The 19412-nt window shown below is 32.7% G+C and overlaps 1 protein-coding gene across 5 annotated transcripts in view; it reads right to left on the bottom strand.

Moving 5' to 3' along the window:
- The window catches only part of Grip (Glutamate receptor interacting protein), a 196927-nt gene that overhangs the window by 36359 nt on the left and 141156 nt on the right, over positions 1-19412 (bottom strand). Inside the window, exon 1 of one of the 5 annotated variants that reach the window (XM_053746409.1) lies at positions 10630-10848. The exons of the other annotated variants lie outside the window; for them this stretch is intronic. Within the exon in view, the coding sequence (XP_053602384.1) occupies positions 10630-10759 (130 nt within the window). The 5' untranslated portion in view covers positions 10760-10848. Of the gene's footprint in view, positions 1-10629; positions 10849-19412 lie in introns of those variants that run through there. 5 annotated transcript variants of the gene reach the window in all.

Raw genomic sequence — 19412 nt, 5'->3', positions numbered from 1 at the left:
TATTTCAATTTATTTAAAAGTAATTCATAATGGAGTATTGAGTAATTAAATGAGTATTTAACGAGACAATATTTCACATTAAATTTGGTAACTGTCGACGGCCGCCAATTCTGACTATAAATATTTCTGTTTGTGGCCAAAAAGGTGATGGCCACGTGATGAGGGTCTCAGACCTAAAGGCAATTTTCCATTTACAGCGATAAAATTTAAGTTAAAAGGTCAAGAACTAACTTCATATTCTTCAGTATGTTGTTTTAACGTCGGTGTAATTTTATTCAAGCTGTCTAATGGCATCTGCCATGACTTTTACGACTACTTACCGAAATATGTTGACAAATATTCGCACACCGGTGAACGTAACTGTCAAACAGGGTTTCCTCACGATGTTTTCCTTTATCTTCATGTATGTATGATGTATTATAAGCTGTATTTAAGATTATCAGTTTATGGCGAAGTTTACTTGTTTGATAGAAATAGGTAAGATTCATATAACATTATGCTTCAAAAATATTCAAGGATTGTCATCCATTGGCTCTTACACAAGAATAATTTGATCAGAAATAGGTATATTGCCGGGTAATTTGATCAGAAATAGGTATATCACAGTAATGTAGTAATCGAATTTATCATTTACCAGCTGTTACTCACAGCTCCACCCGCGGTAGTCTGTTTGACCTCAGGTCATTTAGTATCTATTAGGAAATTTCATAAATCGATAAGCGTTACAGATAGACATAGACTTTCGTATTTATAATATTAGTATGTATATGACCTTTGGCATCCATACAAACGTATACGGAAAGATGCACACTCTAAGCTGGGCATGATAGACACTAGTTGTGTCTTCGGTTGATTTGTTCTCGTCACTCAACATATGAAATTGCATGAAAGTCCTGCGCAGTTATGGAAGACCGGATTTATATGAAAAGTCCAGTAGTAGGGAACAACTAAATCCGTAATTAAATTCTTATTCAAACCCCCGAGAGGGCACCTAAATTTAAATACCACCATTTTGTCCAATTTATCGGTCCTAACCCACAACTTGTAATGGTGGTTGATGATTTAATTTATTACTTTTGGCGATTTGGATATTGACCACAATTGATGCCCAAATTAAATTTATAAGTAATGAAATTTGCGAGCAACTATATTAGGGCGGGTTAAAGTTAACATGAGCAGAAAATTGCAAAGTAGGTACGCCATTTTGTCTAAACATGAGCGGCGAACGCGTTTAAATCAACGTCAAAGTTGACGGTGCAACTCAGGCTTAGTGTAACTAAAAGTTTTACTATATTTAGGTTTCTATTCTGTTTTTATTTCAGTTTGTACCGTAATAATGAAATAAATTATTCAGCATCTTTAACTATACTTAATATTACTATAATATTTCAATATACAATCCAATAGACTATTCTTTAATCTAAGCCAATGTTTCTTAACATCAAAATTTTTTGGAATAATTTACATTGAGACAATATTTTATTTCACTGTACAGTCGACTACATATCTAATCCAGCTGGAAAAGGGTGTGCTAGTCGTCTCTGCATGTTCCCGGTTGCGTTCGGGGTTGTGAAGCCGCGCGAAGCCCGGTGCCTGGGATTTTGATTGTGGGAAATGTGCTTTTATGTATCATTATAGCTGCAGCCCTCTGTGACCCATTCCAGTTGTTTACGTATATTCTACATATATATTACACAAATCTAGAAGTTAAAACGATAACGACGCGGACATAAAAAATTAGCATCGGGGCTATTGGTTTATTATATTTCTATTATTGACGTTATTATACTTAGTCATTTTTCTTTCTAGACTTTAGTCGTCTATTTCATGATATTTATTTCAGCTAATCAAATATTTAGGCCAAACCAAAAATTACTTAAAACTAAGTCTACTGCATCGGATTTTGCCGCGATAACTCTCCTGCGGTCACTGCGAATCTATTTGATTTTGGTGTCAATCGTTTCACCATACTATGCTTGTAGGTATCGATTTTATTAAAAATATGGTTTTTAGGACAAAAACGGCTAACTTCAACGAAGTTTTAGTCATAAACGTAATGATTTTAAGATGCCAACAATATGTGTTGTATTCTCATTTAACCTCAATGTATTATATAACAGTTTATCTATACACGATATAAAAAAGAGACATATAGTCAATAGGAAAGCAAGTAGAAAGGTCTTGCTTATTTCAAGCGTGTTACAGAAACTCAATATAGTGTATTTTTGTAAGTGGTACTACTAGCTAAATTATTTATTTCTAGGAAAACATTAATCAAAAATGTAGCACTAATGTTTCCGAATGAGATACGCTCTACTCTTGTTTAATTTCGACCGAGAAAAGTTATTTTGCAGCAGTTATTTATTTACATAAGATACAAGAGGGTCTCTGAAATTTCATTTCGTCGAATAACATAATTGAATTTACGAATTTTCCTATAACCAAATCTATTTGCAGAGACAGGGGTGAATAAAAATGTTTTTTTTTTTTATTTGTCTGTAGCGGTCACGTGCTGTCCAATTTCTTCGGCTAGATATCGTTTCATACATTTTTGGATGCGTCTGCAATTGTATAGACTTTTGAGATTTTATTTTTTTTATTGGAAACGATTTGAATGTATCTTTCTATCGTCATGCCTTTTTCATTTTATATTTTTCGCTTCATGCATTTTAAATCGCTGCGTTCAAAACGTAAAAATATCTTTTTCATTCGCGATGGCAACGGTGAGTTTTTCTTTTTATTGTGTTTGGGTAAGTCGACATATAGATCGATATGTGTTAGTATAATATTTAGTGTAGTATAATTATAAAGGTAATGAAAAGTAATTAACATTTTAAAATTTTTTCCTGTTTATCCGAGCTGAAATTCCAGTTTTGGCTAAAATAACACATCCCAATGTTAAAGTAAATAATGACCTAAGTAAATATTAATACGACTCTGAGGTTTAAGTTTTTATTATTATTGTGCTACGCACAAGCGTGCGTAATAGGGAGTAAGCACTCCCTATAATAAATTGGAAGTCAATTGGTATTTGTTAGACAAATTAAAAAAAACCCCGATTTTAAATATTCATTTCAGGTAGCCTGCTTGTGTGTTTCCTCGCTCAGAAGTATAAAAATAAATATTTTGTTTCTCTTCATCATGAAATAAACACAATCATTTCAAATTGTTCAAATTTTAATTATTCATAAAACAAAATATGAGCTTCAATATTTGCCAAAACAGTTTTTTTTTTCGTTATTATCGAAACTAATAAAAATATAACTAATGAAACAATTTCAATTTCAAGTGACATAAATATGCGGACATCAAAAATTACCATTCCACATAACGTTGTTATTAAGCGTTGTTCAGCTGTGAAAACTCGCTGGAAATTTATCATTTTTTCAATAGCATCAGGCTTGTAACTCGTTTAAACAGTAGTAAAATTGAATGGTTCCATAAAACGGCTATAAAAATCACAAAAAATCGCCAATTTAGTGGCTTTGTAGTCGACGGGACTCCGCGCTTGCAGACATCAATATACAATTAAAGCTTTTCTTGTATTTCCTCGACTTGAATAAAGATTAAAAATAAATAAAACATTTAGTAAAACGTTAATATAATATAGTTAAAATAACCTGAACTAAATGAATATTATATTATTATAAAGAGGTAAGCGTTTGTAAATTTGTGAGTTTGTATGTTTGAGGCGGGTAAGCTCCGAAACTACTGAACCGATTTCAAAAATTCTTTCACATTATATAGGCTCTAATTTATCTCAAAATTCCTACAGGAGTGAACATCTAGTTATTGATACGCACTTAATTTACTTAAGTCCTGAATGATGACTATGAAATTATTTCATAAAGTTATATTTTTATTGTCTATTACAATAAAAAAATTAATTCAGTGTATTCCTAATGAAATTCTTTTTTTCAGCTTTTTCTTTACAATGTTATTGAAAAATATATACCTTTCTCACTATGTTCCATATCTTCCAAATACAAATTTTGAAAATATCCCCAGAAAAACTATCAATAACTAGTAATAACCAGTATCACCTGGGGTTGTCGATGCAAGAAAGTAAGCCAGCTATAAAATCGGTTAGGGAAAATGCGCTCCTGGGCCGAAAGTCTATGCCGCGCACGTCCAAGATGGCGCGTTAGTGACGGGTCAAGGGTTCCGTCTTGAGGTCCCGCACCCACTCGTAACTGAAAGTATCTGAAGTAATTGGGGTGCTACCATGAAACATAAAACAAGTAGCACGTCTTGCGTTCTATAAATAAAAAGAGAACTTGTCCCTCTTCTTTTATGGGAACACAATATCGAAAAAAAAAGACGTGAGCGTATGCACTTTAGTAACGTGCTACGTGTTTGTATTTTTCGTGATAGGTTTATACGATTACAAATAAATAATATTTCATTTTGTTTAAAGAAGTAAGCAACTATGAGGTAACCAGTGACGAGAGGGTGCGAGGTAAGATTCATCTTGAAAATTTTGAGGTTCACGCTTTCCCGCCTTGCCTTTTGGAGGGTTGAATAGTTTTAGATGAATTTTGGAAGGGACAAAGGAAAACTGTAAATTTCTTGTGTCCAATTACACCTAATGATACGACGCGTGACTAACCAACTGGAGATTTTTTTGGGTTTAGGCTACAAGGACCATGTTTAAACAAAAGTCTAGCAATGCCGCTAATCGTCTAATCTAGCCCTAGTAAAAGGGCAAACCCAAGAAAAGCTGGCTTGATGTCGCCAAGGATGATATGTGTACCAATAATCTGACAACTAAAGATGCCGACGACCGTGAGAAATTGAGATTTAAAAGTTGGAATGCGGGATCCTGGGCTCTAACACTCAGCAGCTGCGGAAGGAATCGGAAAAACGCTCAGATGCGTGAGAGCGAGAGGTTTATGCCTAATGAAGGTTTTGAACTCACGTTTCATTATCGAATGCTTTCAGAATAAAATACAGTCAACTAACCAAATTGCGACATTGTGACGTGACATTGATCTACGAACAAGAGGAATTTGATCTTATCATGTACATGCATCCGTTTGAAATGATAGAATAAGACATTGATTTTTATCAGAAAAATATTTTCCAGAAGCTTAGAAATTTCACACATAAACCCGAAAACTGAGAAGGAAAATGCAACTTTTCATCCGCCTTGCGCGGGTAATTCTCGAAACGGCACACTTTTCACACTAGACGGCAATTCTGGCAGATTTACGCGTTTAAAAAAACATCATAACTCAGACTTCCTCCGTGGCCCAAGTCCAAGTCATAATTAGGGCCACTCTGTTTACGCAAGATCTCTAAATAAACCGGCTACCAGCCCTCAATGAGGGAGCTTCGACGGCTCGCTGACTAACTGTTATACTAGAGATAGATTTGTGACGAGGAATTTAAATTTCATGTTATTTTTGAAAGAAAATGTAACTTCTATATCATTTCAAAATGAATGAACGATTTATTTGAACAAGTCAAAACGTACACAAGCTTATTAACACATAAGTAACAAAAATAAAACAAAATTTAAAACTACTACTAAGCAGATGTGCGCCGCAGCAAAAAGGTCATATCTCAGCGAATTTCTTTACTCACGACTGAGATGAGAAAAGCACTGGTTTTCTGCTATAACCAGGTAGCTAACCGACTCAGAATTTCCACGTGCTAGTATACATCAACAGTACAGCGTTATGTACGTACAATTTTATGTTATTTAAATAATAGATATACATATTTGCATAGTGAAGGTAATATAAATAAACAAAAAAACAGTTACATATAACATAAACAAATATATCAGATTCAGATTTTGATTTAAAATCACATATAACAAAAAAATCTAACATAGATTTGAATATAGTATAGTACTAATACTAAATGCAAAATGTGTGGTGTAAATAACATTTCTTTTTAAACTAAAATAATAATCAAAAATTAGACTTAAATTAAAGTTGTTACATTTTAGGCACTTGTACATTTGATCGATATTTTTTGTTTTTGTTCCAGATTTAAAATTTTTTGCTAATTAAATAAAGGGTAAGTATTATACACTTAATGGTAATTAGAAAACAAAATATCCGTTTGCCCGTTTACGACAGAATCTGATTTGACTGGCCGTTAATCGAATGTTAACTATTATCGATTTATTTAGATAGTAACAAAATTTAATCGTCATTTTCAATGTATCGAAAACTATTTTGGTTTCGTATTTGATGAATTATAATCAAATGAATACTGATTAACTACCATTAGTTAGTGCTATATTTAAAACAGAAACATAAATTAGCTATTAATAAAACTAAACAATTGATTACATAATTAAAAACTTACAGATATTACGATGATGCATAATGAAGTTACGTGTATATTCTGGGTTTAACACAGGGCAACTTGTGAGATATTGATTACCCTTCCAGGCCAAGTAATACAGAAAATTAGCAACAGTTCTAAAGATATATCTAAGTTTAAGTAACAGTTTAGGGACCTTTGCAGACCACTTTTACAAGCTTTTATTTAACTTGTAATGTATGTGGAATCTTGTAAATCGATTTTGGAGACAGACATCTTCAACTGATCAAGCTGAAACTTTGTAAACACGTTTAGTTTGGCTGATAATGCACTATTTTGATATATACATGATAAGTGCACCCAAGTGCGGCTCCCGATGAGGGAACTCCTCAACGGTTTACATGACTTATTTATAGTTTTTTTTTTTACCACTCAATGAATGCAATGAGATTTCTCGTGCAACAATAAAAGCTTGTGTAAATTAATGATATTTTTGTAGAAAAAATTATGAAATGCCTGCATTGGATGGAACATCATAATTTGATAAAAGGTGACTGAAATTGTAGCCTTTGCCTTTTTGATAACATCGTACCCGATGCTAATTCATCTGGGTTAAATATATTTGGCCCGGATTAGCAAACGATAATTTTTGACGAAAAGTATTTAGGTTCTGACGCACGTTTTCAAGCGGCTGTAATATTTTTTTTTCTGATACTGCTGAATATTGTTTAGAAAACAAAGTGAGATTTTGTTTTACTTGTTGACTTTTACATACATAACTTAAGTAATTTGCGGTCTTATAATTTTTCTCCTACTTATTTAACAATGAAATTATAAATTTGGTATATAATTAGTAGCTATTTGAAAGGGAACAAGAGTTTTGTTTGAGTAAACGACCTCGTGCAAAAACAATAGAACAAATTGTGCTAACACAGAATCTCTTGGCCCTATTTTTTCGTTCCTCTAAGAAAGTCTTACAAAAAATACCTAAACATATTGTTTGCACGCTATTAATTTTGTAGCCTAAAACGTAAACCTACGAGTGTCATAAATTTATTGTAATGTATACAATATTTTAGCATTAGTAATTCTACTCGCGACAGAAATAGCATATAAGGAATTTTCATATTACATTCGAAATGGTAGATGCATTGCGCTTTGCTGCAAATGTACATAAGCATGTGAGTGTTATGTGTGTTCATATGAACATTTTTATCATAGTCGAAAAGGATACATGCTCTCGACTGAAAATAAAATAATTTTATGTAGTACCTAATTAGTAATTTTAAGTAATTTTATATATTTTCATACGGCAATTGAAACGTAAAATCCTCCACAATACGACTAATTTATATCTGAATTATTTTTTTACTTCAATATTTATCTGGTTTAACAAAACGTAACTATTTATCTTATCGAAACAAAAACATAAAAATTATTAGAGTATCAACTTTTTCTTTATTGGCAAGAAATAAAAGATGCCGCGTTGTCTCTGGTAGGAAACGATTGTTTATGGGTTAGTTTGGGCTACCTCGCTGTAAAACAGTGCCACGTGGTGCCCTAATAAAACTTGTTTTGTTTACAAATTGCACTATTTATATCATCTTCAAAAATTAAAAAGGGATATGGAAGTACTCCTTCCGTTACTCACAGTTACGTAAGTAACGGAAATACATCTATATATATACGTTATATATATATATATATATATATATATATATATCCCAATTAGCTATATATTATTTTAGTTTTAAAAAAGATGAGGAGATGGCTAGCAATGGAGCCAATTGTAGGTCTCAGTTATATATATATATATATATATATATATATATATATATATATATATATATATAATTCTTTTTTAAAACTAAAATAATATATAGCTAATTGGGATCGATATTCCTTAAAATAATATGATTAAACATATATAAAAAATATTATTTCCTGACTTTTGCTTAATGTCAACATCTTCATTTTTCCAATATTACCGACAAAATTTTTCTACTAAAATCACCATAATATATGCAGCACTGATTGATGCTGTTTCTGTACTCATGTTATTTTGTAGCTTTAACTACAGACTGAGATTCATTACAACCAGTTAGATTTATTGGCAAGATTTTTCGTTCAAGTGGCCATTGCGAAAACATTTTATTATTGGCTAAACAATCCCATGAATTTTATTTTAACCATATATTGTATCTTTCCTTGTAAATCAATGTCAGTCAATAAATCACATACAATGCCACGATTTATTCCAAATTAAACCACTTTTATTTTTGGTGATTGAAATATAATTATTTAAATTGAAAAAATATTATTGTCAATTTAATATATTATCTTAACCTAAATTAAAATTACTTGGAATGGAAATAAGTTATGTTTAGTCTATTCCGTGTAGTATTTTTTTTTTTCGTATAAGCTTTATAAAGTCACTAAGTGTACTGACTATACAAAGCATCTATTTGTTCGTTATGTTTCGGAACTAAGCTTTATCTATAGTGCAGATACTCTTGGTCATACTAACAAACCCCGATTCATGAACTACTTGACCTTATTGACCTATTTTCTTGTTGTCTTTGCTATCTTATAAATCTCATAATATATCTTTTACGTTATAGAAAAGATGTATTGTACGATCATGGTAGATAATAGAAAACTTACTCCTTTTTTGGAAGTACTCAAATGCAGTCAAATATATTTTAAGAGACTTTTGATGACAGTGAGTACGGGTGATATCATGATGTAAGAAAATAAAATAAAAATTATCGAATAAAATATTCAATTAATTATCAATCACGTGTATGCCTTTTATTTTTATAGTTTTTGCTTTGTTTGGCAGTTATTTAATTGTAAAAAGTAGCCTGTGCCACTCTCACACTTCACTATAATACATTATAGTAACAAAATTGTGAACAACACTTTAAAGTATACCTAATTTATTACATAACTAAAATTTTAATGTTTGGAACCTCTGCGGCATAAACAACCCAAATTTCATCCACCTTTTCCCACTTCTGGCTTGTTTCATTTAAAAGTTAAACTTCTTTTTTTTACCCAGACAAGAACCATAATACAAAACAAAGTCGCTTTCCGCTGTCTGTCCCTAAGTATTCTTAGATTTTTAAAACTACGCAACGGATTTTGATGAGGGCTTTTTAAATAAATAGTGCGATACCTGAGGAAGGTTTAGCTGTATAATCTATAAGGTTTTAATTTTAAAATAGATAATAAATGCTAGTCTACGGAATGATCTCCATAAGTCACTTGTAACAACACTAGAAGCGCAAACAGAGAAAAGTAAGCCGAATCTTAAGCTCAGTTTCGCTTGCGCCGCATACCGACGAATGTTTGTGCTCTACATAGATGATCCGAATTAAAGTTTCCGTGTGCTAACAAAACATTTCTGCGCTTCCGCTAGTATTAAAAAAAAGTTAAACATGCATGCACGCAAAATCCATGAAGATTTGTCTAGAGAGCATATCATCTCCGTTCAAACTTCTGACACTTGTCTTAATATGAGACACCGGAATCTCACATAATCGATTTTTTTTTTACTCTTTTAAAGCATGAACACAGTTTCGGCTTTTCCAGATAACTCCCAATCGAGAACGTTCAAACAAACGCATCCATCGATCGGATTCTTTCAATGGCGAATTTGCTTAAAAGCTTCAAAAAAAGCTGGATAAGAGTGACGCATTCGTGAGAAATGATTTTTTCCTTTACGGGGTAGATAGAGCCTAAATAATGAGTAACTGCTCGAAGGATATGTTTAGTAGGATAGCTGGCTTACTTCTGAGTTTAGGTTTCTGGGTGGAATCGTGATTCAAGCTTTAGCCTTTTTAGCCCTTTTAGCCCTTGCTATACTTCAATGTATAGAATTTTTAATGGAGATCTCTGAATCATAATTCACTTTTATCTAATCTGCGCGGGAAGAGACTTTCTATATTTTTTTCCACTCTCATTTATTAAATATGGACCACAGTAACATTTAGAATTTCCAAAGACAGTGAATGATTCAGTTTTTTCCAAAACAATTTCACAATTTATTATAGTGAAATTTAAAAAAAAGTAAAAAAAGTTTTAAATTCACTGTACCATTTCGTGTTCTAGTCAGTCGATTTATAAAACTATTTGAAACTGAATGAAAAACAAAACCTAGATACTTTTTTAAAACGTTAACGCTGTGAATTCTACAAGGTGTGATGTTCTTTCCAGAGTCGTAAACGAAAAGGCTTCACGATTTCCAAACGTTCGTCTTTACTGCCAACTATTAGCAAAAGCACACACTTCGGTACGAACTCAGCTCATTAAGGAAAGTTTATTTTAGCAAATACAAACACATCTTACGTCTTTGATGTCGTTTCACACGAGACAGCGTAGGCGTTTTCGGAGGTTTACTCTTGACGCTCCTGTAGCAATATACAGGCTCCTCCTTCGTGCCTTTCTTCAGGATCGGTAATTTGAAATTGGAGAACATCTCACGAGCACATCACTAGCACTATCGATTTCACCATATCGATCACTGAATCGGTAACACATCGATATAACACGCGTACGTCTGCTGAACGCTTTCTCAATACTAAACGTTTGTTTTGCCCGCGCGTGTATTTTAAATTTAGAACGGCGTCTGCGGCCCCGCGTCTCTGATTTTCTATATTAATAAATAAACTCATACAAATATTACCGGTAATAAAGTTTATAAATGGTTTCGGGCTTTAATCTTTTAGCTTAGTGTTACCAGTAGGTATATGTTTTGATTTTATTAGAAAAAGATGTTATGAATTATGAATAAAAAAAATATTTTTAAAGATTTTCAAATTATTGTAATCGTCTTCTCTGTCACATGATATTCTAGCATGAGAGTACAGCACCCTCTTTCGACTTTGATAATATCATCAGACCACCCTATGTCAAAATATTGTTTTCATGAAATAGGTTTAATACGTTATTCTGAGACCATTAAAGTTAGACTCGTTGTAGTTTAAACAGCCCAAACCACAAGCGGAAACTAGTAAAAGTTAAATTTATAAACAGATGTTAAGTTATTAGACTAGCACGCCGACCTTAATGTAAATATCATAACGTGACCCAAATTAACTCCAAAACGTTAGAGGGATTTAGATTAAATTGTAACATGTATTTAGAACACTGGTTATAATAAACAACAACTAGATACAACCAACTGAAAATAGCGGCCCAAAGCCGCGAGGGTTTCCGTACGCTAACCTCCAATACGAAGATGGCACCCCATGATGATGATAATAGGTACATACATACATCCTCACAAACTTTCACAATATTAGTAGGATTCGAAACAGCGTGAAAACCAGCGGGTACAAGTTAGTGTGATGTAATATGTGTTTTAGTATTCGTCTACCGCGAACCGCGATGGCGTCTCTCAACTAAAGCGTGGAAAAACAAACCGAAAATAATCCGACGGACAGACACTCAGACAACGGAAGCCGCAACTGAAATAGATGGTGAATAAAAGATTTTGTGTCATCGCGCGCTGTTGATAGATTTGCTCGATCGTTGGAACTGTCAAAACACCACGAAGATGAAGATATTTTTTATTAAAACGCTAACCTTTATTTGTAAAGCCGGCCATACACGTCACGATTTGCCGATGGATTCTACCGGAGCGTGTTTAGGGTTTTTTCTGACTTCTGTTCTTAGATAGTAGGGGTTTCATTCGTTTTAGTTATTTTTTAAAGAACTGTCGTTTCAAATATAGTACAAGTGTTACTAATTACATTTATCAATGACCGGTGCTTTACGACATAATCAGGGAACAAAATAGCCAAAGTCTCAGATTACGGGACAGAAGTCAGCCAATTGTTTGAGCTGTCGTCACCATGCACATAAAATTGCATTAAAACTTCCAATTGTTACAGAAGCATACCCGAGTAAATCAAAAACTTCTCAACAACTACATTTATGCTGAAACCATAAAGTTAATTCCTGCGATCCGTTATACAGAACACGGTAAAGGTTTCATTAACCGGAACATAACATTCCCTGTATAATAATGCGGTTAGGCTAAAATGGCGCTGGCCAATGTCTTGCAGTCTTGGTGGAACATACGGGAGAATATTGCAGACTGACTTGCGTCATAATGATTACCGAGCAGGCATGTTTCTTGTCCTAAAAAAGGAACACCACCTACAAGATAACAGGCCTTAACAGTTAAAAGGCTACTACTACAGTTTTCAAAGAGGAATGACGTCTGGCAGGCGCCCACCAACCACAACCGAATCTACAAAATTTTAAGGTACATTTTGGCAAATCACGTATCATTTGTTTAGCATACAAAATAAGTAAACTATAGTTTTTCGCGTAATTTAATGTACACTCGGGTGATATCTAAAAACCAGTGCCTCAGACGTGCTCTTGGTTTGAAAGTAATATGCACTGAGATACTACACTTTTATATCAATCTGGCAATGAACTTATACACACACTGTACACGTACACTCTGTCCTTTTTATTTATAATGATATAAATTTTAATTAAAATGTATATTGTGTTTGACAGATGTTTATCTAACCTACCTAGTCGTGCACGCAAGTAATAATTTCCCGTATGTCTCTATCCGTCAGGTATACAACCCTAGGATCGACAATGGACTCACCCATACGTGCGGCACGGTTTAATTACGCACTTAACGACGACCTAATGTCGACTCGTTATGGGCCAGAGTGCCCTGTGTTGTATTAGTTGGAGCTTCCCAAACTTTTCGTGTGTGAACATTATAAGAGTCCATTTTCATTCATGGGAAATTTGGGTTCACGGTAGATGGAATGCATATGGGATTAACAAAAGATAAATAGATTTTGTTATTTTTGTATTACTATTCATATTTAGAGAACAATAATAACAAATTCATTTATTCAGACTTAGTCCATTTTGTTAATAACAATGAGACCTTACCCTACGGTTAGTAGTAGAAGTATCTTTAAAATAAAAACAGTAAGCGTAGATTTTTGTCGCTTGTCATTCCAATAACCATTAATTTAAAAAAAAGTAGTGTTAAGTATAATATGACAAGACTCTCACTTTAATATCACAGAGATAATATTCAAAAAAATATTTCATTGTAGTGATCAAATACCAAAGATAAATGTAACTTCTGTTCGGAATCAGTGATTTAATTTTATAAGAAACATTAGACTTATTACACAAACTACCATTTTTTTTTGTTTCACTTGTATTTGTTTTATTGTTGTGATGCACATTGCCTTGTCCATTGCCCGTCAAATTTTGACAAACAACGTAGTGCTTAATAATCCGTCTTAGTCGTAAAATTAATTTGAAAACTACAGCGGTTTGGACCATGAGAGCCTAGTAAATCACTGAACTAAAGCCCAAGAGACAAGTTTAATTAACTCTAAGAAAGTTATTACGTAAGGCGTATCAGAACCCGCACTGCGAATGGGCGTACAAGATCATTTAGTGTACACGAGATAGTGTGCAAAGACTTAAATATTAGTGTCTCAACTCTTACGTTATTATTATTGTTTAAAGCCGTTTATATATTATTATTAAGATGTTTATATTTTATTGGCATAGGATCTCTCTCTTTCTTCCACGATACGCGTCGCTCGGATCAGTGTTATGTGCAATCCTACTAATATTTATAAATGCAAAAGTTTCAGAGGATGGACGAATTATTATGAGATTTGGTACCTACATAAACTATTATACGCTGGCATAAAATATTTTAAATTGAAAACGAAAATTGAATGTAATATTTTACTGATCTGCACCATCACTTGAAAATATGTGTGGCTTGGCTACGTCACAGATAATGATTTATTAAAAGAGAAAGCTATTTCCCAGTAATGTAATTACTAAAAATTATAATAGGAAAGCTAATCACTACATAGTATTATTACAATGTCGCTTCCCGCCACTAGTTAGTTTAGTTATTTAAACTACGGATTTTTGAAGAAGATTGAGGTATAATTAACTATGTTTTTACCCGAGTGAAGCTAGGGCCACTAGTAGCATATAATCTGTATATGCTTTCGAGTTTCCATTTTCCCTTAGCCAACACCTTATACTCGTACTTGCTAGAATCACCGAAGTTTCCTAGCGCTCACTTTTGTCAGCCTTTGTACTTAATCCTGATTTGGAAACTAAATCCTTAGACAATTTGTACGAGGCCTAACAGGTAATCGTGACCGTTATCACTAACACTCATGAATAATAAGCTGGGGAAAATGAATTTTGATCCCGAGTATAATCTGGGGCTTATAGCGGGAATTATTTTACGGGCTGTGAAATATAATAAGTATAAACGAGCCATATTAAATGTATAAATTCATGATCTTGGTAGCGTATCGGTGGTGTTTAATTCTCAGATAGGACAAATAGATGTTTTAATTTGGTTTTATTACAAAAAAAAAGGAATGTAATGTCATAATTCTGGTACTTTTTTATCTTAAATATTTTAACCAGTTTTACCCCAGTTGGGCAAAACTGATAGATTATAAATTAACTAATAAAAAATGTCATAAATAATATGATAATTAATAAAATGAAGATATAATCCAATCCGCGAGGCTATTTTCAACCATTTAGAGGTACACAATACTATATCGAATCATCCAACAACATTTTGTATAGAAAATTTATTTTAAAAAATCATTGCACAAAATTATAAAAATTATGTCCGAATGGTGGAATTAACGTCTGCGGCTTTCTATGTACCATTAGACCAAACAGATAGTCAATCAGGTGGTGCCATAAAGTGCATCTAAAAAATAAATTTACTCATGATATGAAATATAATATACTAGATAGATTGTTGAGTAGCCATTCATGTTTTGTGTCTTAATATCCTCGAAACATAATTTCATAGCCGTTCCTATTTGGCCGCCGTAGAAGACATAATTTCGTTTACGACGCATAAACAGTTTTACAATGTAGTTTGTATGTGTGTTCATACATGAGCTATTTTACGGCAAATTATACAGGATTATCTGATACAAAGTTGCAGGCAATATTGCGGGTCAAGATCTTTTGTTATGAGCCTGTAAAAAGGTTACTTTGATGTGCGTTATTAAAAGTTCTTAGCTTTTAGATGCAAGCTTATGTAGGATTATATATTGGTTGTATAATACATTAGAATTGTGAATTTATGTTATAATATTTATTTTCTCTTGATTAACTTTAAAAATCCTCGCATTAATAATGCCATTCTATCATACCCAGAATAAAATTTCTAAAGCGAATGTAAAAAAAAATAAAAATGCTTGGTTATTTTTGCAATAAATAACTGCAAACAATTGCATGAACGACTAAGCAACGTCATTACTGCCTATTTTAAGAACAAAATTAGAATGTATTTTTTTGTAATAATAGTTTACATTAAACAAAATTGAATTCAAGTAGTACTTCAGTATCAGAAAGCATCCTTTCCAATGTATACGGGAAGTAAATACCCATTTACAAAGGGTCCAAAGGATTTACCAGACACAGTGACCGTTGGAGCGTGCTGCGTACAGCCAGCAACATCCTGTAATCTTTCGTAGTAGCATCGACTAAAAGGCTTCCATTTTCAACGTTACTCACAGCATCAGCAGCCTAAAAATAACGTTACAACTCCAAAAGCTTTATAAAAATAACGCACTACCTATCTGGCCAGGAAAAACCATCATTTCAGTCTATCTGCTGCATGTCTCTACTTGTACTTAAATCGGTTCTTGGATCTTTAAAAACAAATTAATGTGTAGGTACTGTACACCCCGCACACCGCTTTTATCTTTATACAATGTTTTAAAGAAACATTTTTATGCGAATATCAACGTACAAAAGATTAGGAAAAGAATGAAACGTAGTAAACACATAACGGGAATGTTTATTCAACTAAAAAAACTAAGAGTGGCGGAAAAATTTACAACGCGCTTCCAACTCGCAACAGATATTTTCATTGCGTGATAAAATCTCCTAAAATTACAATTCCACATGCATAGCCTTAAAATTCTAGTTACTAGAGTTCATTTTGCTATGATCGGATGAGAGATATAGTGGCTATGAATGAAGTGCTTGTTCCATTTATGGTGATAACTAATATGAAAGAACCAAGTTTTTCGCTATATTGTCGATTGAATGGCTTGTTTGTTAGCCGTTCGTTTATGGAATAGACTGAACTGTCGTGATTCTATTTTTGCGTGGTTTTATTTTTATTTATCTTATTCATTTCATAGTATGGAAGGGTTTTGAATTATTGTTGAATTTATTATTATTTATTATTTATTTATATTATTATACGCTTATTTTGTTGCTAAGAATGTATAGGTATAGCAGAATAACATTTTAGAACCGCCATAAATAGTATTAATTGCTTTGAATGTTTGGCCAAAACCTCGGCCGCTTATTATACAATGTTTATGAAGAGATGTATTGAATATATATAAGACACAATGGTCAGATTCCTTTTTCATCTTCATGTTTTAATACCTTATAGGTTGAGGTCAGTAAACAAAAATAAATACAAAAGTATCTGACTGTCCTTTGATTGACCTTGACGGAAAGAGAAAACAGACAAAAAATTACGAAACCTTAAACATCCATCACTTACAACTAATAAAGTTAGCAAGTTTAGGAGTAAACATTCTTCCGTAATACAAACAAAAAATGTTGTTTTTCATAGCATCAGTCGAGTTACGTTATGTTCTCCCTTTTACCCCAAAAAGGGGTTTACATAAATCTGATTTATGAGTATAATGTGTACTAGCACAGGCCAAGTTTCTCAGTTCAATGTGGTACATTTACATATATTTCTCGAGTGAATTATTGCAGTATGTTTTATATAGTTGTCATAATTATGTGTCAACTTATTAGAAGTTTTTGTTATAGAAATATTTTTGTAAGTAGAATTTTTATGTCGAATAAATGTTTTTGTCCATTGAGATATTGAGATTTGTGCAGTGTTGAAAAATTAAGTTAAGTTTGAAAAGATTTTTGTATAAATAGTAAGTAATATCTACTTCGTTGTAATCATAACTCATTTATCTTGAAAATGATCCTCATAATATAACAATGAAAAGTCGTTGGCTTGACTTTGATGGAGTATGTAACTTACGAATGTTTTCATGACCACTTCTATATTTCCGTACCTGAAATACAAAAACATATTGTTTACAACTTGAAGTACAATTGTTTTGCCACACTATTTGCCAATCTTTGGCGAATTTGGTATATATACATTGCTGGTTTTTCATTGCAGTAGTTATACTCGTAACCTCTCTACGCAATGTTCACGCATTCGCGTCGGCATTTGCCTGAGTTCGGCGACAGTGTTGGTGGAGTTCCATATATTGCTTTCCGACACGACACCTGACTTTTACCTGATACACATAAGTCATAACATTTATTCCATTACCTATTGTCCGCGGCTTCGCCCGTGTAAATTTCCCACGGGAACATACATTATTACTCAATTTGAAGTTCCACACTCTTTCAAAGATATAAAGGTAAAGTTTTTCTCTATGTAACATATTAACATACAAACGCACTTGTAACTAAACCGCGAAAACCCCGGTCATAAATTTTCAAAATTTTATCTTTCATCGCCATTACAATTTATTTATAACACCATTAAATAACGCATACTACACGGGTATTACCGCGTATAGTAAATTTAAATTTCCACACATAAAAAGGGGAGGAACGGCCCTCTATATCATTATCAAAAAGTTATTAAGAGGGTCCTTTGGTCCGCAATTTATAGCTCCCGGTAAAATCTTCCTATTTCATACTATTATTAAGAATGAGTAATGATACTTTGTTGAAAAATAATGGAGGTTAAATTGCAGGGTGAAAAATAAATCTTCGGTCTCAAAATAACAAGTTGAAAATGTTTTACGTGTTGATTAAGAGAGGAATTGAAATTTTTTCTTGCAACGAAAAGATATATATAAAATTCGAAGACATTTATAGAATATTTTTTCAAGATTGCTATTTTCCAACATAATTCTAGTTTTATCTATAACAGTTTTATATCTTATAACAGTAGATATAGAGGCCTTTGCCTAGCAGTGGGACAGATCATCATCATCTGCAGCCCTCCGTGACCCACTGCTGGGCATAATGGGACACATAATACAGGTTATTAAAAAATTGCTTATAACAATAAATTCAAAATAATTTAATATGGTTTATTTAAATTGTATTTATTGCACAACTTATAAAGCTAAAAATAGGTGAACTTTCTAGTCAAACCTACCATTTTTACCCCTGTTACTTAAGTCTTAATTTTACGAAACAAACAGAAAACGGGAAATAGGTTGGTGCTATAAAAATTACGTCATTTAAAGAAAATTTAAATTCACAAAATATAATGACAATAACACATATATAAATGAGTTATTATCATAAACTAAAGAAAACAAAACGTACAGATTTAATAAAACAAGCTACGCTACATCAATTCCCTAACTATCTGTATCCTTCATTTTTTCGATTCCGCCAAAATATCGTACATTTATCAAACTCCAGATTCGGATGTTGGTAATAAGTAAAGCATATACGTCGCCGGAAGTAGGTCGTAAGTCACGTGGTGAGCCCCGGCGCGCTTCCGGTGTGGCGACCATTTTGCTGTTTGATCGTTGTTGGTCTTGTCTTTCTGTTTGCCAGAATATGGCTTGTTACACATGTGCTTTTTTATGTTAGAGTTTAATTATGTATGATAGATACCTAATATATTAGAGTTGCCATCAAGTCAAATCAGATACATTTTACCATGTATCAAAAACAAAAAATATATGGGGCAATAATGTACAGACAAATACACAGTATATAAAGCAATCTTCCACATAGGTTTATATAGGTAACCCCAAAAGAAAACTTACAAAAAGATCATTTTAGCCTAATTTTGTGACCCTGATTTTACCTCTTTTGGTGACCCTAATTTTATAATCAGTTATGTTTCTAGAAGTTATTATTACTCTAGATAAAGGAATTTCTATTAAATTAGGTAATTTATTCAAAATGAGTTCTATTATACGCCGAGGTTGTTAGCGATTACTCAAATTATTTTTCGATTTGTTGCTTAGCTACTGGAATATCAGGTTAATTGGAGCATGAAGGATTTTTCTACTTCAATTAACGTGGAAACTCGTGAA

This window comes from Plodia interpunctella, chromosome 6, assembly GCF_027563975.2.
Source record: "Plodia interpunctella isolate USDA-ARS_2022_Savannah chromosome 6, ilPloInte3.2, whole genome shotgun sequence".
In the NCBI taxonomy this organism is placed as follows: Eukaryota; Metazoa; Arthropoda; class Insecta; order Lepidoptera; family Pyralidae; genus Plodia; species Plodia interpunctella.
Note: the sequence above shows the minus strand (reverse complement) of the source record. Positions and strands in the feature narration are given on the sequence as shown.